We start from the raw sequence: 26,241 nt of genomic DNA on the forward strand, positions 1-26,241 counted from the left end.
TCTTCATAGCCTTGTCCGGACCTACAAATAATCTGGCAGTTTAATGAGTTTTCCTTTTAATTCGTTATCTGATATTTCGGAATTCGTTGCTTATCGTGGTTGGGGCCCTTTTTGAGTTGTGCTCGAGGCAGTAAGCGATGTTGTTCTTTAGGATTTAGCATCACACTCCAGTGAAACTACCTCCGTTGAAGACTGGTTGTATTGCCGGCTGAAGGAAGCGGATGCAGAAGAAAAAACTAGAAGAGAAATTTGGAAGTCACACTTGCTAATTTAAATTACTATATTTTCTTTAAAAAACTGTATTTCATAGAAAAAATACAACGTAATTACAATAGTTTGTACTGATGCAGGTATAATACAAATGATCAGTCTTGGAACTAAGAACAGCTCTTAAGAAGAGCTTCTACAAATGCGTTCCCCTTCTTTCTAACCTCCAACTTCAACTCATTCAAAGCTGTCTCAAGTTCAGTTTGGGACATGGTCTCCACAGGTAATTCCTTCATTCTACTGAGAAATTTTTCAATGATTTCTTCACCTTCCTATGGATTATAAAAAAGAAAAGAAAAATATATACGTATATACACAGAGTGATACTTAGTTACTTAATAAAACAATAAAGAACATATCACACTTCAACAAACAATAAGAGGTAATTATCTTCTCTTCCTGTCATCGCTGTCCGTCTCCTTTCAATAAAGCTTTGATTCTACACGCTGGTTATCCTGAGTACTATCATAAATCCCCCCCCCCCCATACAGGGTTATATCTGCAAAAATAATAAGACTAAAGAAGTTAACTTTACTATGTTTTCATTAAAGTACAGCAACGTGTCAAACATTCATATTAGGTGATTTTTAGTTTAGCGTCCCTTTCAGCAGCGAGGCTATATGAGACGTGGACCTACTGATTAACGTGGAATCCGAACCACATGAGCTCCCACCGGGAATCGAACCCGGGTCTCCCACGCCAAAGGCGCGTACGCTAACCGCTTAGCCACGGAGGAGCCCTGACATTCATATTATTCCAAATAGCCTCCCTTATTCTTAAAATCAAGTCTCAAACAGCCACGCGTTTACGATATTACATACCACTTGAAGGAGGAAACGCCTCCCCACAGTTTGGATAAGGGTTCGTTTGAGAAAATGCAGATTTGAGTGATATTTAGCACAAGACATCCTCATAACTTATGCCACAAACGGTAGTGCAGCGAATAAAGTCTGGATTCCTAGTCGACCGATTCAGACAGCTGGTGAACTCACCAGAATGCTTCCCACCTGTAAAATGAACTTTGAATAACCTGAAAACAGATTTTGGTAGTCCTTCCAAAGGCTATATAACATTCTACGCTGACAAGCCTCTTCTGAATTTTATGACGTTTGTCAGCATCGAAGTTCTATAGGACTAGATGTGGACATTTTGTAATAGTGGTTCATTCAAGGCTCAGGCTCATGCTAATTGAGGCTCGCACTTACAATCCTCAATGGAGCATGCGCTCGACCGATTTCGAACTCCCTGACCTCATTAACTCTGGCTTCCTGTCCACTTATAAGGACGGCGAGGCGAAACTGGACATCTTTATACAGAGCGGATATGAACCATTATAATTCGTTCCGTTTTTCCATCGGGGATCGATCCTTGGACCTCGTGTACCAAACAGCCACCAGACCACCAATGAGGATTAAATAACCTTTAATATAGAAAATTTAAAAAGTCAGCCATATAGTACGAGGAAGGGTCAATAAATAAGGCAGAACACTTTATGGGCGAGAGTGTTTCTCTTTTCTTTTTTTTTTTAAACCTCCGTTAAGCTTTCAGAGTAAGACCCACGTGAGATGTTTACACTCAGGTAAGATAAATCTGTTCATTGGAAGTTACAACTTGTAAGTTCCATATACCAAAAGACAGACTCTGCTGTTCAACCATTGTGGAGTAGCGAGAGTGAAAACATATCGAGTGTAATCGAAGCGCTCACCAAGTGTGAACTATGTGATTTTTCAAAAGTGAATAAAATTGAAAAAATAAAGTTTTCTGCATATGAGTGCTCATATCACAACTAATTTTAAAATATTCTATTACCTGACACACACAGAAATATCGTGTGCTCCTGTTTCGCAAAAAGGGGTTCAAACTGGTTTTTCACGCTCAGCGTCGCCATGTTTCAAAGAACAGAAAAATAACCCAATGTGTGTGTTCCTGTTTCGCAGAACGAGAGATTTTTCACATAGGTTTGTGGAAAATCTGTACTGCACTGGAAGTACGCCGATATTTGTGTTACATGTTGAGAAACTCATTCCATAGTAATCAGTAATCACATATACAAATTTCAAGTAACAAACAAATTGTTTCATAAATTATTGAGAAAGTCTAGATGGCTGGTATACTAGCACACCGTAAAATGAAAGGAAATTTTCGGAGAGGGAAGTGGAATTTACCAAAATGGTGTCACTTTTGGTACTTTTCGGTTTTATTTATTTATTTAACAATCACCAGATACAGCTCAGAGGCCATTTTATACTGGATATATAACAACATCAATAGCAAAGGAAAGAATTTGGGAAGGTATCGGCCAGGGCCTGTTTAATAGGTACCATCCCGGGATTTGCCTGGTAGAACTGAGGAAAACCCTGGAAAATCCCAGTCAGAATGGTCGGCAGCAAGAATCGAACCCACGACCTCCCGAATGCGAAGCCAACGCTCTACCACTTGAGCTACTTTGCTCGCTAAATGATTGGCTGTGAGGGAGCCAATCAGAGAGCTGTTTCCATTCGTCAGCCGAACGTTAAAACGGCTCATATAAGAAGCAGCAACCAGCTCACCTATTTCATTCAATTGCTTTGATACAACTATTACCAATGCAGCTGCTGGAAGCAGGTAATTTAACTTTGTGGAGACAATTACACAGTCGTATTCGGGTTCTTAAGTGCAAGTTTATGTCCGGTAGGTTGACCTTATTCCATATTTTAATCCAGTATTTCATTGCATTAATTTAGACAGTTGAAATATAATCCACTGAAAAAGAGGCGATATTAAGGGTCGCACCTGTTTCTGCATTTATTATGATTCATGACATTATTGTTCAATGCAAATGATTTTTTCATATATATATATATATATATATATATATATATATATATATATATATATATATATATATATATATGTGTGTGTGTTATTCTCGCTGCAGCATATCGCGACTGGATTTGCGTGATAAGACTCTACTGCGAGTCGCACCTTGTTCTTAGATTTATGTTTTCGTTTTCCTTTCGTCAAATATTTAAATATTGAGGTACTACCAAAACCTTCATGCGATTCTACGAAACAGGAGGTAATCGAGGTGAACTACTCATTGACGCCTAGTCGCTAGAACACTTCTGCAGAACAGGAAATAACCGAGAAATACTACAACAATTTTGTATAATCCTTAACTGTACTGAGATATGTGTAATAATAAAAAAAAATCTAAAAGAATCAGTTTCTTTCCTTGAATTCCTTCAAAGAAGTAGTCTTTTACTTAATCTTGTATACGAACCTTTCTAATAGCAGCTTTTTCACTGGCACTGAGATTATCTGCTCCTTCCAAGTTCTGAAAACCTTCCAGCTCCAACTGTTTTTGCTTAGCAAACTGAAAATAAGATAGATTCATTACGAAGTTGGCCAAATATGATGAGCATCTTTTCTTTATAATTTTATTAATCAAATTGTAATAACAACACACTAACAAAAAGTTTCAAATATTCTAAACTCTTTCTACTAACATTTCTATTTTCCAACCTTCTTCCAATTTACGACTTCTGATTTTTGCGAGAGATTAAAAAATTTCGTTCGTTGTTTCTTTCTGCCATTGCTCAATTGTATACCCACCTTCTCGAACCTAGAACTACGGAAACAGCACACATAATACTTAAGTTTATGGTCAACAGTTTAGGTATTAAGTTGATAAATGTATAAATACTAATGCGTATGTAGTTGATGTTCGTAAACTAGATTATTAACTCTATCCATCACGACTCTGGAACTCACTACAGAAATAATAAAACTTCTGACCAGAGTATATACACTTGTTTATTAAAAACTAAATTCCAGTGTAACAGTTTCAACAACGTAACGTTGTCTTCATCAGACACTAACTGAAAGAGATATCTTAGAGCTCAGTTATTTATACTAAAAGTGAAAGTCCTTGTGTGCATGGGAAGCCACCTGGGTCGGACTTCCCCGGGCGTCATCTTCCGGCCACCTGCCCTGACTTAATTACCCTCCCACCTGTGTTTATCTTTTCCAGACACACCTGTTGTTTATACTGACCAATTGCCTTAAAACATTTTCTCTTAATCTACCTCCGATGCCTATTAGAAATAAATAACAGACTATACTACATACAACTGATTATAAATACAGCAATACAAATATATATATATATATATATATATATATATATATATATATATATATATATATATATATATATATAGACATAAAAATAAACTATAAAATATAACAATATATAAAACTCTATATAACTATATACAATATTAAACTATATATACTATTAAATTTATGAATATAAATTACATATAAATATGTTCAATCTTGTTTTTTCCCTTCAATTTGTTCTAATAATTTATCCCATAGATCATGTATTAACAGTCCACTTGTCCAGTTCATTAATTTGTCACTTTTCTCTTTCTTTATTCTTCGTGCTTCCTTCCATTTTCTTATCATTGGTCTATTCTCCCTTTCTAGCCCCTTTACACCTTCCCAATCTATATCATGTCCCGTTTCTTTAACATGTTTATATATGGCATTGTTTTCTCTCTTAAGTCTCACATCATCCCTATGTTCTTTAATTCTCACCCTAAGTTTTTTCCCTGTTTCCCCTATGTATATCATATCACAATCCTTACACGTCACTTTATACACTACACCTTCATCTTTCTTACATATTTCCTTCGTTCTACTTTTCGCTTTCTTGATCATTTCCAAAATTCTTCTTCCTCCTTTTCTGTACGTCTTCACACCACCTCTTCTAAGAATTCTTCTAAGAAGGAAGAATTCCAAAGATGAAAGGATTCCCGAAGATTCACAAGGAAGAGATTAAGCTAAGGCCAGTGTTGGACTGTAGAGGAAACTGTCTAGAACCATTGGAAGAAGAGTTAAGAAAAATAGCAGAAGAGATACGGATAGGTAAAGAGAGTCATCGAGTAAAGAATACGGAGGAAGTGAAAAGAATGTTAGAATGTATAGGAAATAAGAAGGAGAAAACAATTATGTTTAGTATTGACGTTAAAGCAATGTTTCCGAGTATAAAGAGGGATTACATAGTGAAAGTCATAGAAGATGAGATGAAAGGGAGAGAAATAAGAGACTGGAAGAAAGAGAAGATAGTGAAAGCCTTGAGAGTAATATGGGACAATAGTTTTTGTACGATAGGGAACAAACTAGTCAAGATCAAGGAAGGACTGAGTATAGGTTCAAGATTAAGCCCAGTGTTGTCAGAATTGGTGATGAACAGATGGGAGCAGAAAGTGATAGAAGAAGGTGGAAACAACCTAATATTGTTTTGCAGATACGTGGATGACTGTTTGGGAGTATGGAGAGGAACAAAGAGACAACTGGAAAAATTCGTAAAGAAGGTTGAAGATGAAGAAAAAGGGATAAGACTGGAAATGGAAGTGGAGAACAACAACATTATAAACTTCCTGGACATGACTATAGAGAGAAAAGATGGACGATTTACAACAAGATGGTATAGGAAAGAATGTGCAGCAGGAGTTTATTGCCACGATAGAAGTGATGTGGATTACAGCACCAAAAGAAACTTCATAAGGAATATGGAGAGAAGAATAGAAGAAATAGATACTGAAGAGGAGAAAAAGCAGGAGGACATAGAGAAGTTCCACAGTTTACTAGAGCAGAACGGGTACAACAGACAGAAGTTAAGGAAGAACAGAATTGAAGAGGAAAGAAGGAAAGGAAGGAGAAAGGAGAGAAAGGAAGAGGAGGAGAACAAATGGCACGGGATAGAGAGCATCGGGGAGAAGACAGAAGTACTAAAGAACTTACTTAGAAGAGGTGGTGTGAAGACGTACAGAAAAGGAGGAAGAAGAATTTTGGAAATGATCAAGAAAGCGAAAAGTAGAACGAAGGAAATATGTGAGAAAGATGAAGGTGTAGTGTATAAAGTGACGTGTAAGGATTGTGATATGATATACATAGGGGAAACAGGGAAAAAACTTAGGGAGAGAATTAAAGAACATAGGGATGATGTGAGACTTAAGAGAGAAAACAATGCCATATATAAACATGTTAAAGAAACGGGACATGATATAGATTGGGAAGGTGTAAAGGGGCTAGAAAGGGAGAATAGACCAATGATAAGAAAATGGAAGGAAGCACGAAGAATAAAGAAAGAGAAAAGTGACAAATTAATGAACTGGACAAGTGGACTGTTAATACATGATCTATGGGATAAATTATTAGAACAAATTGAAGGGAAAAAACAAGATTGAACATATTTATATGTAATTTATATTCATAAATTTAATAGTATATATAGTTTAATATTGTATATAGTTATATAGAGTTTTATATATTGTTATATTTTATAGTTTATTTTTATGTCTATATATATATATATATATATATATATTTGTATTGCTGTATTTATAATCAGTTGTATGTAGTATAGTCTGTTATTTATTTCTAATAGGCATCGGAGGTAGATTAAGAGAAAATGTTTTAAGGCAATTGGTCAGTATAAACAACAGGTGTGTCTGGAAAAGATAAACACAGGTGGGAGGGTAATTAAGTCAGGACAGGTGGCCGGAAGATGACGCCCGGGGAAGTCCGACCCAGGTGGCTTCCCATGCACACAAGGACTTTCACTTTTAGTATAAATAACTGAGCTCTAAGATATCTCTTTCAGTTAGTTCTGATGAAGACAACGTTACGTTGTTGAAACTGTTACACTGGAATTTAGTTTTTAATAAACAAGTGTATATTCTCTGGTCAGAAGTGTTTATTATTTCTGTAGATTATTAACTACACGATCTCTTATGGCTGCTCAGTACCTACGCCGACTGGTTTCTCAAAGCCATTGATCTATATGGGATTTTTTTCTTCTGTTTTCTTTGGAAAGAAGGGATATTTCATTTCACTTACTTATTCTTATTGTATGTTTAATTTTATGGATATCTTCTTTAAATCTATATATTAAATGTACGAACAAACGAGGCGAGTTTCTATTATTTTACTCAACTGGCTTTTCCATGTTTGTTCGTTTCATGATAACTCGTAAAATCTAACAAAAATACCACGATGTATATGTTCTTTGAGGTTCTCCAACAATTCCCACTGTTTGGATTTAATATCGGTCAAGAATGGAGGGTAAATTTAGTTCATAGTAAGGGGCGATTTAGCCCCTCCCGGTTTCAGAAATATTTTCCAAGCAGGGGTTTTCCCAGGATTTTCAGTCTGCGAGTGTATTTTCTTCCTATTGGGGTGTTTGGATATTGATGCATGGATAACAACGTAACATAAACGAAATTATATATACGCTAAAGTAAGACAGAAAAAGACATCTATAACAAGCATTTTGGAGGATACACAAATAAAAAACGTGGCACGCTTTCGCAGCGAGATATGATCATGCGAAAGGGTTGAGAAATAGATAAACAAAGTGGGGAATAGGAAAGGCAAAGTTGCCAAATACCATAGGCTATATGTATAGATGGATGGGATAACAATGAATCAGTGTACTTTGCGGTTTCAACGTAAGTTTTATATACCACCCAGAAGTACCCAGCTCGGCGCGTTGAGGATTATTATTATTATTATTATTACATGGCCTCTTCAACAGTTCCAACTTCAAGAACCAGATCTATCACTACATAGCGAGCTCATGGCATGGATTCATGACTATTAGATGTTTCTTCAATTATTCCTTATATGACTTTGATATGAAGTTGTTGAATTGTCGAACATCCTCGTCATCCTGTTCCCTTACGTCGGGTATTTTCGAGCCCTCGAACGAGACTTTCATCAGTGCGTTCACACGATCAAGGGAAAGTAGAGCCAACTGGGAACTCAAAATTCGGTTCATCGTGGAAAATGACCTCTCCACAGAAGCTGTGCAATAGGTAAGAATAGGATCAATTTCACTACGGGAGACATCAATGCAAACATAGCTTTCTTCTGATCATCAGAAACGAGTTTATACAGAAACTGCATGCACACAAGATCTCCTGGCAATCGTCGTAGAGTCGTGTCTGCAGAGACTATCATCCCACAATTCGCACTGCTTGGGACTGAAATCTTTGGATTTGAAAAACATGTTCCACAATAATACGCGTAAAAAGAACTGCTCATTTAGGCACAATAAGGCGCATATTTTTTTGCGACTTCTCAATCATCCCTAATATTTGGAGTTTAAATTAGTGAATCCCATTCTTCACATTTAAAAAGAAAAACATTTCGCCAAAACTTCGTACATATTGTGCCATTTCTATGGAACGTATGTAGTATGTGTCTTGTTTGAGATTAGAAACTTCCTCCTTTGTTTGGATATGAAATTAATCGGAGGAAAAGAGAGTGATTTCATGTCTTCTTATGAAGGCACATGTTTGCCATAATCTTCCTGAAAATTACTCAAATTCCATGAAGCATTTCATACTCTTTCTTTCGCGGTTCCCAATGGAGCTCACAACTTTTGGTTGGCATCACTTGATGATAAAGGGGCAAATTCACCACATATTCAGTATCATGTTTTAGGATAATCTTTTTCTTAAATGATTTTCACAAAATTACAACGTGTTTTCTTGGAAACTTACTAACTCCTATACAAAGTAACTACTAAGAGAATAGGAACTACAAGTTGTTTGAAGTGTATCTTAAACGTTAACAAATTATTACTGATCAAGAACGATCTTTTTTCTCTTCTCTCTTACTCTCTAACAAATCTCTGAGACTTTTACACAATTAATGACTTAAGCAAGTTCTTCTTCTCATTCTATCTCCATTATTACTCTCTATTATCAACTTTTGTTGCAACTTCCTCATAGTTTCATTTCATTGATTTTTCTTCACTGTTCTCCACATTTATATTTGTGCTCTGTAAAGCACACACACACACATAAAGCAGTTTTTCTAGTAAATCTATGCAGCTAGCAAATAATAAATTTTCCTTTTTTCAAACGACTTATTTCATCATTCACATCTTACGTTTTATTTTCCTTTAAAGCCTTGTATTGAACAATATGCGAAGCACGAATAAAATGGAACATTTACAAGAACTAAAATTTGTGCTACTAAAACATTGTATGTATTGAGTACCCTTTCAGTTAATTTGTTATTTTCGAAAGATTAGATAAAGAACCAATCGTATACATTGAGAAGACAAAGATTGAGATGATTTTGTCATATTATCGGTAATAAGAAGTATTCAGGTTTTTGGAAGTTTGTAGAGGACGAAAAGCTACGAAAATTTTTTTCTGACAAAAGAAAAAAAAAAAAAAAAAAAAAACTCATTTGTGCCACGTAGCATTCCCGGCAGCCGACCAATTACAGTCAAAGGCAATGCAATGGAGTGGTTGAGCAGGACCTGTTATTTGTACAGAAGACAGTGTACGAAAGCTCTGTATTCAGTCGAAAGTTTATGCAGTGAGGTGTTTGACGTAAATAGCGCCGTAGGTGGTGAAACTCAGTTCTGTGAAATTCAGTGCATAATGGCAATAATTAAGTGCAGAATGGCTTCAAGACAGCATTTGAGTGTGTACGATCGTGGACGTGCAATTGGACGGCTGAAAGCTACTCTAAATGTCACTACTGTGGCGAGAGCAATAGTGTGTCACAAAGTGTCATCTCGTGAGTAAAAATGGCCGCAAAAGGTGGAAATGCGACGAAAAAGCATGCCGGTGGTCGTCAAGGAAGACTACACCTCAAGACGATTGATATGTATCCATGTGGCGAAAAAACCGATGACGCACTCCGCGTCAGCTGCAGACCTTGCAACCGCTACCGGTACACATGTATCTGCTAGAACCATTTCGCAACGCTTAATTCAGGTTGGTTTGTATGCACGGAAGCCTGTTAAATGCATCCCACTTCAACCACACCATCGTCGCGAACGACTATAGTTGTTCCAGGAACATGCTGGTTGGGATCAGTAACAGTGGTCCAGAGTGATGTTCTCCGACGAATCTCGTTTCACTGTGACAAGTGATTGTGGCCACTACTTACTGTGGAGAGATTGGGGAACACGTTATGCGCAATAGAATGTTCATGAAAATGATCACTATGGCCAAGGCGTGATGCTGTGGCAGGAATTATGCACAATGACAGAACTTCGCTTCACATCTCTGAGCGAGCTAGCGTAACATCGCAGCGTTATTGCGGAGAGATTCATCTGAATCATGTTCGTTGTTTTCGGGGTGCGATAGGTCCGGATATGCTGTTTATGGGCAACAATGCGCACCCACACCGAACCGCTGAAGTATCGGACACACTTGAACGTGAAGATATCACACGTATGCAACGGCTTGCTTAATCTCTGGACCTTAATCCTATCGAGCATGCCTGGGATGTCCTTGTCGGACGCGTTTCTTAACGAACTCCCCTTTTCCGAATCGTGCAAGAACTGACAAACGCCTTGCGAGAGTGGGACAATAACCAGCAAGGATTCTCACTAGTTCATTGGACAGCATGAATAACTGATTCAGAATGTGCATTAGTATCCGAGGAGATCACACATCTTACTGAGATACTTATATATATCTGTGTCCTTCTGGCAGTAAGACCCATTTTTCATGGTTGTTTGGACATGCTCCAAAGAGCATCTTTTTCTTTTTCCGTTTTCTTCTTTTTCCACGTGGCGCAATCTGTACCATTTTCCATTAGAATAACTGCACATTGTTCCTACTGCATATTTACTGCGTTTCATTTCTTCTCTCAATGTCTATTCTGAATTATTGTAAAAAATGGCACTGTTCCTTAGCATTTGTCAAGCAGTGTAGACAGGAGAGATGCACTGTTGCAAAAATTACAGGAAAGCAACAATAAAACGAAACCAAAGAAAATGAATAGACGTACTACGAAAGAACTTGAAATACTTCAGCATTTATATGACATGATACTGCTCGCAGAGTTTTGTGAGGGAGAAGAAATGGGGTTATCTGGTCAAGCTAAAGTCTTTTAAACCGAGTGCTGTTTTCGATCTAGTGTTTCTAAGATGTATCTTCACCAAAAAGAAAATATATTAAGATGAAGACTACAAAAGCACATCATATTTTCTCAAGCAAGACATAATTTACATTTACCAACGATCTAAATCCCAACAAAACATCCTGCTTATACTTTCATTCTAACCACGTTAAAGTGATATCACATCCAGTACTTAGAACAGACGACAAAATAACGGAGCCAGCCGAAACAAGTTGAGTTTCTTGCTGTTCTGACAGATATTAGTTGGTCTCAACATATTGCAAAATTATCTAATGAATTATGCTCCGTAATTTTCCTTATAAGGTCACTTGTTCTCATTTTAGCAGAAAAGAAGTACTAACAGCTTACTCCACAGAACAATCAGATACAGAATAGCCTTTTGGGGTTCATCCACCGAATTCAAGAGAATTTTTATACTCCAAAAGGAAGTGATCAGAATAATCACCAATACTACCCATTATACTTCTTGCAGAATGCTATTCAGACCTAAATATTCTTCCACTTTCTTCATTGTATACATACGAAATATTACTTTTGGTCCACAAGAAACAAGAACTGTACAAAAAGAACTCAGATAAACATGGATATAATACGAGAACGAAGTCACATCTCCAAGTTCCTCTTCATAATACCACTTTGTTTTCGAAAACAATTGCATACAAAGGTGTACAACTCTAACTTATTGCTTAATCAAATTAAGTCTCTTACCCAACATGGAAGTTTCAAAAAGTCAATACGTATTCTCTTGCTATGATAAATCACTGCTTTTACAGTGTGGAGGAATAGACTTCTGGGAATAGCATGATATAGGTAATGCTAAGACGTAAATGTAATTTTTGTGCATATTATATTTTTCTATTTTGTAAAAAGCTTTTGTATAAGGAAACCACAATATTTTATCATGCTTTTATCACCTAAGAAATATTGTAAAAGTAGTTATGTTTTTAGTATACCATGAATATATATATTTGTATAATCACATCATTGACATGTTCTATACCATATGGCAATCAGCCAATGCAAATAGTCATTGAATGCAATAAAATTCAATTCAATACATTTACAAGTAACTAGGTAACCTGATAGTACCAGAATAGTCTTATAAATATTACCAATTGAGAAACTGCTTATACGGCCTGTAAAATATTGATAATCAATTAACCACATCGAGAGCGGATCAATAAGTAACGCACAACAATTTATTTTCGTGATTACTGAAATGGGAAATTGAAAGAGAAGTGTATTGTTAAGTTTGCACTGTAGTCATTATTCGATCGTTTGATCAGGTGTACCTCCAGAGGCAAAAGCAAAAACTACTGACCAAGGATAGCGCGTCTGTTATAGTCGTTTACTTGTGAAGAACGGAGTTTTTTTTTTTTTCGAGCAGACAAACCGGAATGAATTTCACAGGGAAATGATATACATGTATGAAGAAGGCTGTATGGACCGTACAAACATTGCTGGGTAGAGCTAATTCTTTGAAGGGGGTATAGTGAACCTCGCAGATTTGTCACGGACCAGTGTCCAGCAACAGCAGCAAGCGAACAGAATGTCACGGACATTGAGAATGCAATAATGACAGACGAATCCATTTTCGAATATGTTCAGCATTACACTACGGTACAGTGTATGATGTGGTGCATGGTATAGTAAAGTGAATGTTTGGTAGGTGCCAAAGAACCTCACAGATGTTAATTAGAGGCAGGGAATGATATGCCTAGACCATTGGTATGGTATGTTGAAGGACACATTTTTGTCGAAGACATCGTTACAGCTGATGAGCCCTAGGTGTGCGTAGAATGAAATCATACCAATTACCAAAAAAATAACTAGATGATTAATAATAAAAAAAAGTGCTAGTAACTATTCTGAAATATGCAAGAGGTTCTACTGATGGATTTTCTAATACACGGGCTACCGTGAATGCTGCATCGAATGAAACAATACTGGCAAATTTGCGTCGTGTGCTTCCTGACAATAGCCCTAACATTAATGCTGAGAATGTCAGGCTCCTTCATAACAATGCATGACCCCATGTTACTGCTTCTATCCGTAAGGAACTTGAGGAATCTGGGCAAAACGTGCTCGAGCACGCGGCGTACAGTCCTGATCTGGCACTTTCAAACTACATCTCTGGCTCGATGAAGCGATTCTTGGTCGACTAACGTTTTAATTTCGATGACGTCAAATGAGTTGTGCCCAGATAGGAAAAATGTTTTGAGAAGCAGCTATATTGTCCTTTTATGTTTATATGCTTCATGTGTTACCTATTACATTTTCTTTTACATAAATTGTTGCATGTTACTTATTGATACGTCCACGTACAATGTTCCCTTACCTCTATAACGTTTGTTGGAAAATGAGCCAGTTCGGCAACATGGATCCCAAAACTTTGATCACAGACACCAGGTTTCACTCGGTACAATAAGGTAAGCGTATCATTCGTAGTAAGAGCGGACACATGCTGATTGCAAACTGTTGGAACTTCTTCTGCAAGAGTTGTCAGCTCATGAAAATGTGTAGCAAACAGGCAATAAGCTTTTATTTCTTTAGCTATATGTCTGGAAAGATATGATAATCAAAAAATAGTGTTTTTTTTTAATCATTATAATGATACATAAACAGCAATTAACTTAAAACAAATGAGGTATTGATACATGTAGAGTACATAAATAATTAGACAGGAGTAGTAGGTGGTTCGATTCCCGCTTAGTATACATAATTTTTTATGCTGACCCAACATCGTGGGTGAAAGCGAAACTACTTACGAGATTATAAACTCTGATCTAGAAGACTCGAAATTGTGACGTATTTCGCATAACTCAAATTAACGTATAACACTTGGTAAACAATCAAGGGGGTCGCAGATCTAGGAACACAACTAAGATACAGTGAAATCTCCCCTAACGGACACCATAATACGGATTTTTTTTTTTTTTTTTTTTTTGTTCCGACAAAAATACATTTACTATTATGGGACTGAACCTCTTTTACGACAGTCTTCTTTTTCTCCCGACAATGTTTTAGTAACCTCTTCATAGCTGGAAGGAATTGGTTCTCGGTTCAGTCGAATTTGGCACAGAGATACTTCGTTCAATTTGAAAATAACTCTGCAATATAGTACAGCAGGCACAACGTCCCTTCCCAACAAAATCCCTATTATAACTCAGTCATCTGGTGAACCAATATAACAGAGAAGTTACAAGCTGAACTTGAAATTTCTGTTTTCTCTGTCTACAATAAATTGCTTTCTGGTGGGAATCTCAGAAAACTTTCGATGAGTAAAAACACTCACAGAGACAAATAAATGACCAAGAATTCTGTGAGGAACTTCTTTACTTCTCTAACAATTTTACTTTGGGAAATCGGTACACATGTATATTTTACAGTACATGTCTTTCATTGGTACCTAAAAAAAGTGATTTTTCCCCATTCTCTAATTGTAGCCTAGTTCGAACACTGAGTACAGTATTCCGATATTAGCTTACACTTACACTTATAACCAGAGACAGGCAAAATATGAAGTTTCATATTTTAAACCATACCTCGCATTGAGTATAAATCTCATGAGCCCCGTGAGAATATGAATATTAATTTTGCTGGATCTGGATACCGAAGAAAACAATCTGTAAAACTACCTTCATATTTCAGGTGGTTCCCACTGTCTAAATCTTGCACTTTTTTTAAAATCACATTTGTTCCCGACACCAATCACAATCATATAAAATATGACCAGTTCAAATATAAGTTTCCGAAATACTGGCTTAAGTCTTGCCTAATACACGTTAGCGATTAGTTCGAAACTACGTGTCGAAACGCAAGAGCTTAGTACAACATTGTGAATATCTAAGCAATAATTAATGTCAAATGTTCCCTCATTGCGAAAGAAAATACGCAAAAAGAATAGGCTTTTTGAACTTTTTTTAACAATCATTAATTTTTATTATTTCTAAAAGTTTATATAACAAAACTAACAAACTATGGAAAACTTAAAAACTTACTCAGATATTGCCCAAGCTAAGCCGAAGCCATCGTAGGTTGATGTGCCTCTTCCAAGTTCATCGATAATAATTAATGAATTACTTGTGGCCGTCTGAAATAAATTATTATTATTTTTTTTATTACTGTACATTTATATACAATATACTTACATTTTCATTACTGCACAAAATATAATTCTTAATTCCCAACTGTACTTAAATTCCACTCGTACGCATACTCAAAAGAACGATTGTCTCCACCTGAAAGTATTTTCTGAAGTACTATTCAGTTGAAAGTCCTCCTCCTACCAGGGTTTGAGTCGATACGCAAACATACGAGTGATTCCTAATATACAGGGTGTCCGAACTTTGGAGGATAAAAACTTTTGAACCGTAAGTGCAAATGAAATGAATCTGCCAGCCAGGGAAGGCCTGTCTATAGTTATTTCTGAGATATAAATCACGAGGATAAAGTTGAAGCTCGACATTAGTCTTAATGAATACCAGAAATATGCGAAGCTGATGTAACATTTTGTTTACTAAACGTGAAAAATCACGAATTGGAGACAGGTGTGACATTGTTTATGGATAAATAGGAATGCTAATACAGGGCTGCATGGGAATGTATCATTACGAATCAAGAATGGCACATTGACACCAAGTGCAGCTTTCCACGGTCATGATAATGGTGTGCCGTTAAAAAAAAAAAAAAAAAAAAAAAACGTTTTCCAACATTATGAGGTAATATGCCAACATTGTCAGTACCAGACGGTGTCAACTCGTGTGGCTGGTCACCAACTATTCTACAGAAAAACTGTTACAAACAAACAAGAAACTTGTAAATCCTTAAGGAAGTCAATGGCAGGGGCAGTTAGATTATTATTTTTCCTCGGTGATTAGAAAGGTGTCAAAGTTGTATATGAAATTTTCGAGAATAAGTTATGTTACAACAAATAAACAAGACAATGGATACAATGAAATACTAGCCTTGAACTCATTTAAGCACTCACTTTATTCATTTAACTATACACGATAACAAATGACTGTTAAGGATTTTTTACATTGGTTCGTGACTCATACTATTAAATTTTTCAGTCCTTAGCAAACTAATAAAATGTTACCGTAGTTTTTTTTTTTTTCCCTTCTTTGATTCAAGGACTGAAAAATTTACCATTGTGTGAGTTCATAAACCAATGTAAAAATTCCTTCACATTCACGTACCGATGACTAAGACAAGGAGTTATCGAAACGCCTACAATTAAATTAATGAAACAGGTGCTTAAGCGGAGTTGAAGCTTAGTATTTTATTATCAAATGTGCACCCTATCAGTTTGTTTGGTAATGTAAAGGTATTGGATAAGTTTGAGTCTCGAATTTATTGAGTTTACTACACATTAAAAGGAGAGGTGGAAAGCTATTGTTTTGCGAAGCAAGGGAAATTTTAAATCTGTATAAAGCTCTCGATATAACACTGATATGATGCTTACCACCTTCTCATTCAAATTTTCAAACAAGTTTGAATCAAGGTGAAAACGTTGTCAACACTTTAAACTCAAATGCTACTAGTTATGTTCTCTATGTGAATTCTAACGTAAATTTAGCGAATGAGTAAACTACACAAAGTAACCCTATGTCAGTTACTTACCCTCAAGATTGAAGCCGTTTCTAACATCTCCGCCATAAACGTAGATACTCCTTTAAGCTGACAGTCTCCTGCTCCAACTCGAGCCAGTATAGCGTCCACCAAAGTAACTTCTGCCTCTTCACAGGGAACGAAAGAACCTATTTGGGCCATTAGCACAGCAACGCCTATCGATCGGATGTATGTACTCTTTCCTCCCATGTTGGGACCAGTTATTATGTGAAACATCTGTTTATCTGTAAATAATGAAATATAGCTTAATAATACCATGTTGCTTATGGCATGCTTTTTATCTATTGTACTCTCCTGTGCGTATCTTACGAAAAACATAGCAAAAATATATAATGTATTGGAGAATATTATAATATCCCGCATATGGTGTTCACAAACAGCCAACACTGTTTGTATTTACAAACAATACCATGTGCGTCCTACTACAAACTACTACGGTGGCAATTGACACGAACACCATGGCAGACGACACCATTAGTCATGTAACGAAGAAGGACCATCAACGCCAACGCGTTATACAACCGAGGGAACTATTATTACGTACATCAGTCTTTAGCTGGTCAAATCCACTCTCTCAGCTTGCCTGGAACTTTGAGAGGGACCTAACCCAAAGCCTTTATCTTGCGCGGAGTTCTAGGCTTCCTATCTTGCCCACTTAGTTTGCTCGGAACTCTGTGGGACTCTTAAGCTCAACCACCCAGCTTGCTTGGAGCTATGTGGCTTTCTATCCCCTCTCTGCTTGCTCGGAGCATTGAAGATCCTAAATCCTCTGCACTTAGTTTGCTCGGAACTCTGTGGAGATTCTTCTCTAGACTATTCAGGCCTTGAGATACCATATTTTACCCATTTAGAACATTTTTACATCATAGAGATTTTTGTAACATACTGTTTATAAAAGGGAAGATTTTGTAACAAAACTTGGTAGCGAGAAAACGATTCCGGAATATAAGAACCTATCCGGGTGCAATGATATGAACAGCCTTTGGAGGAGATGGCTGAAATCCAGCTCAAATGTAGACTAGACTATGTAGATTCTATATTCCAAAAGCAAACTACCCTAAGATGGATGGAAATTAGTTAAATAAAAAAATAATAAAAAAAGTTAATGGAAAAATCAATGAAAAACAAATAATTCCTTCACTTACCTCAAAAACTAAAAGAGAGAGAGAGAGAGAGATGGCTGAAATTTAGCTCAAATGTAGAAGAGACTATACAGATTCTACATTCCATAAGTAAATTGTCCTAAAATGGATGTAACATAGTAAAAGATCACGATACGTGAATGTTAAAATCAATGGAAAATCAATGAAAAAAAAAAAAAAAAAAAAAAAAAAAAAAGGAGTCGTCCATCTCAAAAACTATAATAAGGAGATGGTTAATTGAAAGCTTATTACAAAGACATAATGAAGAGCTTAAAAAATGATGTATAGCACGTAAGGTAAAGAGTAAATATGGATCGAACATGGTCAAAATTCAAGTTGTTTGAGTAAAATCAATAATAATGATAAAGTATATGCACCTTCTTTGAATTACCCAGGGCGCCTCACGTAGAGGTTACGTGCTTGAAATATCTCACATCTGAATTTGGAATCTTCAGACTCGATTTAACACGCAACGTGACTTTTGACCTGATCACATGACACAGTCTGGTAGTTACGGCAAACCTGATAGGTCCTTTGCTCTATCTAGCAGAACTTTACAATATGAAAACGGATAACATTCTCAAAGTTTATAAATAAAATACAATGTCATGAACTGTAGAAACTTGATTTGTACTAATTTTAACTGCTTGCATTCCTTTCAACAAGGATAAAAGTAGAAGATACTTTATAAAACAAATTTAGTTTCATTTTGCGAAACTACAGCACACTTCCAAATTACAGGAATTCAATAATGGAACCAGAAGAAAAACGTCTACTATTTCCAATCTCGATAGATCAACATGGACGGATATAAAACCTATTCTTGGTATGTTGAATCCGCATTAAAAGCCATTTCTCGCTATCTTACTGTTTTCGCTCTGTAACAGGCTTTCTCAACCTATTTCTTACCACAACCTCTTTTCAGTACTTCCTCTTGCCAGAGATCCTCATAAGTAATTACCGACTTGTAATAAGCTTTTCTCATTATTGTTTCTTGTCGCTTCTAAACCGTAGTGGAATCATATAGACTTGCCTTCATTTTGAATTGTATTTCAATATGCAGTTTTGCACTAGTTTCCTTCCTTTTTTATTCCAGTTGTTTTCTAAACGATTCTTCATTTGTTTAATCTTCTTTGCTGTATTTGACAGTACGTATGGAAATAAAAAATGTATGTATCAAAATAAAAAATAATATTTAAAATATACTTTCTGCTATTATATCCTAATTACACTCATCATTTTCACCTCCCTTCGCGACATCTATATTCCTCTTGCGATCCCCTTAGTGTCCCAATTCACAGATTGAGAAACTCTGCTCTATAGAGATCAATATTTAAACTCAAAGTGGTATGAGTTCCAACAGAATAAGGACGTAGATTAAACCTATTTTATAGGACGCTGAATAATAATAATAATAATAATAATAATAATAATAATAATAATAATAATAATAATAATAATAATAATAATAATAATAATAATAACAACAACAACAACAACAACAACAACAATAACAACAGGGTTCTCACTCAAACTAAATTATCGAATTCACGGCCTTCATGTTCAATTTCACAGTCGGAAAGTTTATAAAAGTAACCTTTACTGCAAAACGACAATAAAAACTGCCCGGTACGGGACCGAAGCGTGGACAGAACCCAAGACAAATATAAACCGGCTTTAAATCTGGATTTTGCCAACATGGTTAAAATCTGGCTACCTATCTTTGATGTATATTTTGATCTGACACTGCACTTCTTTCAACTCAACTCTTTCTTTAGCTCACTGTACTCTGCACGTGGTTTTAGTACCCATCCCTCAGGTTATATTTATTTAGTGGTATGTATTCCTTTGCCCATACCATATTTCTCTCATCCATTTTTGTCCTTGCTGATTTACTATTACCTGACCAGCGGGCGGCCGGTTTTATAACTAAAATATAGGTAGCAGTGTTTCTAACCGGATTACTTGTAATTAATCCATCATAATTCTTTTCCTGTTCGTAATAAACCACGCATACGCATATGTTCAAGACAAACACAATCTTAATAGTTATGGAAGTTATTTCCAGAACATTTTAAGTGACAAATATATATATATATATATATATATATATATCCTCCATATTAAATTGGCAATAACTTGCGAATAAACTAACCTCAGTATTGTACAAAGAAACACTAAGAACTTCGTAGCATATAAATGTAAGGAATTTCTACTCCTATTAACTAAACCTCGAAATTCATCTTTGTGAATCAAAGTTATACCTTTGGCAACTGTGCTTTCATTATTTAAAGCAAGTTCTACTGTGCAGTTTTGAGACAAGATGTCTTCGAAATTGCGACCAAGTCAGACCATGTGACCTCCGATCGATTGTCTAAGCAGTCTTGAGTGACAAAATTCTTTTGCATTGAGATCATATTCGAGTGTGCTGTAAAGTCCGATGAGAGAGAAACTGACAATCTTTCACCGCCACACTTCAACCTCCTCCGAATGAGTCTTTGCTCCGCCCCTGATTGAGATGGTAGATAAAAATAACCTTCTCTGATGTCTTACCTGGTCATTATTTAGCATGGTTTGGTAATAAAGAAATTCCAGTATTTCTGCCACATTTTGAAAACTTTATTTTAAAGAAATATACCTAACGTTGCATTGGGGCGGAGGGGGAGCGATTAAAGTTTAAAGTGGGATACCTGACAATTGAAAGTTCTTTATAACCAGTGAAATGCAGAAAAAGAGACTGAATTACGTATTAAAGAAGAAAACATACAAAATACATTTTCAGGGTAACTTACAGCCATTACCTTATTATGAGATTAATACTACTTCTGAAACTGATTTAGTGTGAATATGTATTTGAATGACAAAACGATTTGCGCAAGTTCTTCAATGTATCAAAAACAAGAACAAAAGTCACTATGCACTCATGTCCAAAATTATTGTAGCATGTCTATAAATATGTTGTTCTAGGAATATAATTTGATAACGAATTCACCCGGTATTTCTTATAATGTTAGTATCTGTATAATCGGCAAAGACATGTGTGTGGCAAATTTCATGCCAAAAGAGCAGTAAATAAGAACAATAAAATAAAAATAAAATTTTCTTGTCCATTTAGCAAAATTTTATTTTACTCATTATAATTTTCGTATTTATACTTCTTTTCCTATGAAATTTACCACAAATATACTGTACGTTTCTCGATTATACACATAGTATCAGTATTAAAAGTACCCTGCAAAGTATTCTTACAAGACAGTTATAGATATGCGACAATAATTTTGGACATGAGTGTACATGAGTGCAAGACCGTCATTTTAGTGTTATTGTATTTTAGTTTAGCGTCCCTTCCAATATCGAAATTATATAAGACGTGAACCTAGACAGCTTAACGTAGAATTCGAACAACATGAGCTCCCACCGAGAATCGAACCCGTAACGAAGACATGGATTAACTATACGGCCACGAGGGAGGTCGGATCGTTAAATACGGATACGTCCTTCATGAAATTCGTTCCTCAAGTGACGGAAGGTTATGAAACATGGATTAGAACCCGTATTTGTCACTAAGTTACGCTTTGAACTGCTTTTGATAGCCTTAATCGTTTTCAAGCCAGAGCGCTTTGAGACTGAATTTCCACATTTTCGGTTGCTTACAACCAAGTGAAATGAAGACATTTTTCACCCATGTTAATATAAAATTACTTTCTTGTTTCGTGTGAAAATTTCGTCAGCTACGTGTTAGACACAATTAACACTTGTGTAATTAAAACCAAACTTTCGTTTTTTAACTTGTGATAAAGAAAAATTAATTTCCTTTTCAGGTTGTATTTTCTTTGGGGAATCACTACTAACATATTTTGTATTTATATATTAATCACACATGATTGATGAACAATCGATCAATCATACACAAATTGCTTGAAAGTTCATTAACTGTAAGATCTGGCCTAGGCGCAATGTGAAAGAAGCATAATGATTTGGAATAGGCACGTGTATGAAACCTGTGTGAAATTTCTTTTAATCAGTGAGAAAGAAATTTATTGGAAGGGGAGGAACAATACAAGAAAGACGAAGATATACATAAGAACGAGAATATACATATATACAGTGGCGGATCAAGAATATGATCAAGGGAGGGGTGAACCACAGTTTGCCATTTTATCCAGTGTAAAGCAGTATTGAAGCCCATTTTATCCAGTGTATACCTGAGCGTCAAGGGGGCTATAGCCCCTATAGCCCTCCCTTTGGATCCGCGCCTGCATATATACGTACACTAATGAAACCACAGTAGAAGTAAAAGGAAGACTACACGTACAAGGCATCTCATTCTCTCCTCGAGAGCTTAGACGCTAATCAGTTTCTCACAATATTCACTACATTCAACTGACTCCTAAATTCAAGCAAAATGGTAACTATTTAAAGCATCAATTTCTTTACTTGTGGATTACTTACTCTAAAGAGCTCTTTTCAAAGAATGAACACCTATGAATACACACAACACAATTAGAAATGTTTTCTTTGTATATTTTCTCCCCAATATTTTTCACGTTTTAAGATAAATGCCTATTTGAAGTTACAGAATAACGCCTTAAAACCTTTCCTTAAAGGAAAACGATTTGTACGCTTGTACCGAAAAGAAGACTCACATAAATTTCTATAGCAAAACGTGAGTGAAAAGCTAGGAAAATGTAGCTTCCGAAACTTGCTTCCGTAGTAGCGAAACATTTATTAAATTTTCAGTATTTTGCAATATACATAAATTTAACCTAATATTACACTTAAAAGGATATACAGAAAATTCTCTGATATTTCCCTGACTTTTCCAGACTAGTAGACAGCCTGTTTAATTATCTATACTCACCTTTATCGAAATAAGCATCGTTAGGAATAAAAGAGACTCCATCTTGAAGCTCCAAGCACGGGTGACGCACTTGCTTCAATTTCAAAACACCTGTTCCCTTTTCCCTTAGCAACGGCCTTACGTAGGGAATAGGAGCACTTGTTGCAGCACTAGCAAAGCCCACTAGAACGTCTAGCTGAGCCAGTACATCGCTTAGATTCTGAAGGGTTTCACTATAACCAGCTGTGGGAAGAAAAAGAAAGAAATACTCTCAAAACTGAGGATGCAACTGTAACTGCATTTTTCGCATTCATATCATTACAATTACTATCAATAACCAGTTAGTATCTTATTATATTTCGAGTCTCATATTAACAGACTTGAAATGAATCCGTAAAAAGTAACAACAAAATTAATTCATGATCATTAAATAAATCTGTAAGAAATTAATCACCAAAATCTACATGAAATGGATGTTTTGCTACGATTTCTTCTTCATTGGTTACTTTATAAGAATTCTGTGCGCGGATCCATAGCACTAATTTGAACAAATGGTTTGGTACAGACTAATTTTTCATATGGAACTTAATTATGACTTTGACATGTCTTGGAGTCAAGGTCAATGTTCGCTTTCATCACAGAAGGCTAAACCTGGAGTACAGAATACTGACGTTGTGTTAATTTTTCACTAGTGACACTTACAGAATAACAACAAATTTTTATGGAGATATTACTTATTCTCGTTTTTTTTATGCATTGTTTACAACATCAATCAGATACCGCTCGGTAAAGAACAACAGATGGTAATATAGACTATTCTATTTGTGTAGAGTACAATGCGAATGTGGTTGTTTCGATAGGAACAAGGACAGAAGTTCCGAGTTTATTGATCTTAACAGAATCATTGTGCTAGAAATCTAATTGTTTTTTGTTTTTTTTTCATACCAGTCGGCATAATGTTAGAATGCTACGTCAACTAGTACCAATTTTTATGCCAAATTTCTTGTGAAGCTGAACAACAATTAATGTGCTTTCTTTGAGCGTTATCCTGGGTATTATTTCCAGTGATATATATGCACATTAATTTTACGTTACAGTTAAACTATGCTAACCTACAATAAAACATTTTTTTTTTTTTTAATTTCTTTACCTACGTATAAAATGTGTATTATTATGATCCTGCAACAGCTATTTTTGAAGTTTCCCAGGTGTACTTAGGACTTGAGCTGTCTCTCGCCATAAAATATTAAAATAAGAAATGAAAATTTTTTGGGTTTTAGTTTTCCTTCAATTTTATTCGTTCCATTATTTGTATTAAACCTGTATTGCTTATTAGTCAAACTGCATAGGATTACTAGTTATGCAAATCAAATTACACACAATGGAACATTAATGTAATTACGATTCTTTTTGGAAATTTTAATATTAAAAAAAACTTATTTTTTAACAGAAAAGTGACCATATTTATCAAAGAAAGCTTAATATTCGTGTATCACACATTGCCATATTTGATAAATATTGCCTGTTGTCTCTTGAGATATTTGACATTTAACTTAAAAAAATGTTTGTGGAAAAATTGTCTGCATGCAAACTTATCCATCATATGGAAGATTACAATCAGATGAGATTCGAACATACATTTAGGAAGTCCAACTGTCTTTGAACCTTCTCAGGACTATTTAGTGAGTTACATTTTACACGCTTTTAATTATAAATTTTATCACGTGCGAGGGTTGATCCAGAAATAAGGTTCCCAAAGAGCTCCAGTCGCACGAGAAGGTGCGAGGCGAAATCCGGCAACACCGCTGTGCGTGGCTGTTCCCCCACTCTCTATTCCGCCCGGCCGCGCTTCGCTGCGCCGCTCAGTCTTGGCTCAGCAGCCGTCCGAGATGGAGATACCCATTGTTGCTCCCGCCAAGTGCGAGATTCGTTCCGTAATTCGCTTTTCGCACGCCAAAGGGACTCCACCCGTGGATATTCATCGTCAGTTGACAGGTGTATGGCGACAAGTGTATGTCCGTTCAACACGTCCGAAAGTGGTGCAGGGAGTTTAGTGTCGGTCAAAAGGACGTCCACGATGAAGAACGGAGTGAAAGACCATCAGTTTCGGAGGTAATTGTCGAGATGGTCCAACGCGAAGTACTTCAAAACAGGAGGATCATCGACCGTGAACTTGTTACTCGGATTCCTGGGAGTTCTTACGGTACAGTGGAAAGAGCTTTGACTGAAAAATTGGAATATTACAATGTTGTGCTCGAAGGGTACCGCGTATGTTGACAGCAGAACACAAGGAGAAACGCCTTGCCTGTGCTCGCCAGTTTCTTCAAAAATGTAAAGAAGGAAGAATTGTTGGACTCCATTGTTACGGGGAAGAAACGTGGGTGTTTCATTTCACTCCCAAAACGAAACAGAAGTCCAAACAATGGCGTCATTCAGGGTCACCAATCGCAAAGAAGTTCAAACTCCTTCTGCTGGCAAAATCATGGCTAGTGTGTTTTGGGATCGTAAGGGAATACTGCTGATCGATTTCATGGAACCTGGAACAACAATGAACTCAGACAGTTATTGTGCAACACTAAGAAAACTCAGGCGAGCTATCCAGAACTGCCGACGAGGACGAATGACAGCCGGTGTAACGCTGCTTCACGACAACGCCTGACCTGTTTCCCATCAAACCCAGGACCTTTTGACAAACTTTGGGTGGACTGTCATGCCCCACCTACCGTACAGTCCGGACCTCGCGCTTATCACTTGTTCCCGAAGTTAAAGGAACACTTCAGTGGCCAACGCTACCGGAGCGACGATGAAGTCAAGACGAGGTGAACCGCTTCCTCTACGGGTTGGTGGCGGAGTTCTACGACATTGGGATACAAATATTGGAGCACCATCTACAAAAATGCGTAGAGAAAAATGGCGATTACGTCGAAAAATAGAGCAAAGTGTCTTCTTTCCAACGATGTACATTGCTATGAGAATAAACAATGTTGTCTATTTGTAAAATTGATGGGAACCTGATTTATGGATCAACCTCCGTACTTTCCAATTTCCAGAATATTTCAAAAGCCTTGAAGGAATATATCGAGTGGATCTATTCTCAACATGAATATTTGTGCTAGGCTCTGATTTAATTAATAAATTATTTTCTAAACTAATTAAAATATGAGCTGAATCAAACTCTAAGCATAAATTAATTCTATACGAAGGATTGCAAAACATAATATGTCACTTTGTGGCTTTGTTTTCTCGCTACGGTAGTTGATCATATTGAAACCTATATGCTGGAAAAAGTTGATAACGGCTTAGTTAAAAATCTCATATATATATATAATTTTATTTTAGCAATGAACCGACAGTATTTTAAATTTAAGGTAGTGGCTAAATATACGGTAACCGTTTACACATTCCGTGCTT

General features: G+C 36.2%; 1 protein-coding gene across 1 annotated transcript in view; it reads right to left on the minus strand.

The window, feature by feature from the left end:
• Positions 1 to 262: 262 nt before the first annotated feature.
• The window catches only part of spel1 (DNA mismatch repair protein spel1), a 275,109-nt gene continuing 249,130 nt past the window's right edge, over positions 263 to 26,241 (minus strand). Inside the window, exons 12-17 of the mRNA XM_081729493.1 lie at positions 22,852 to 23,073; positions 16,840 to 17,072; positions 15,216 to 15,307; positions 13,553 to 13,775; positions 3,530 to 3,622; positions 263 to 539 (exon numbers count right to left, since the gene is read on the minus strand). Of these exons, the coding sequence (XP_081585619.1) occupies positions 378 to 539; positions 3,530 to 3,622; positions 13,553 to 13,775; positions 15,216 to 15,307; positions 16,840 to 17,072; positions 22,852 to 23,073 (1,025 nt within the window). The 3' untranslated portion in view covers positions 263 to 377. The remainder of the gene's footprint in view (positions 540 to 3,529; positions 3,623 to 13,552; positions 13,776 to 15,215; positions 15,308 to 16,839; positions 17,073 to 22,851; positions 23,074 to 26,241) is intronic.

Source organism: Thermobia domestica, chromosome 1 (assembly GCF_964235325.1).
Source record: "Thermobia domestica chromosome 1, izTheDome1.hap1.1, whole genome shotgun sequence".
Classification (NCBI taxonomy): Eukaryota; Metazoa; Arthropoda; class Insecta; order Zygentoma; family Lepismatidae; genus Thermobia; species Thermobia domestica.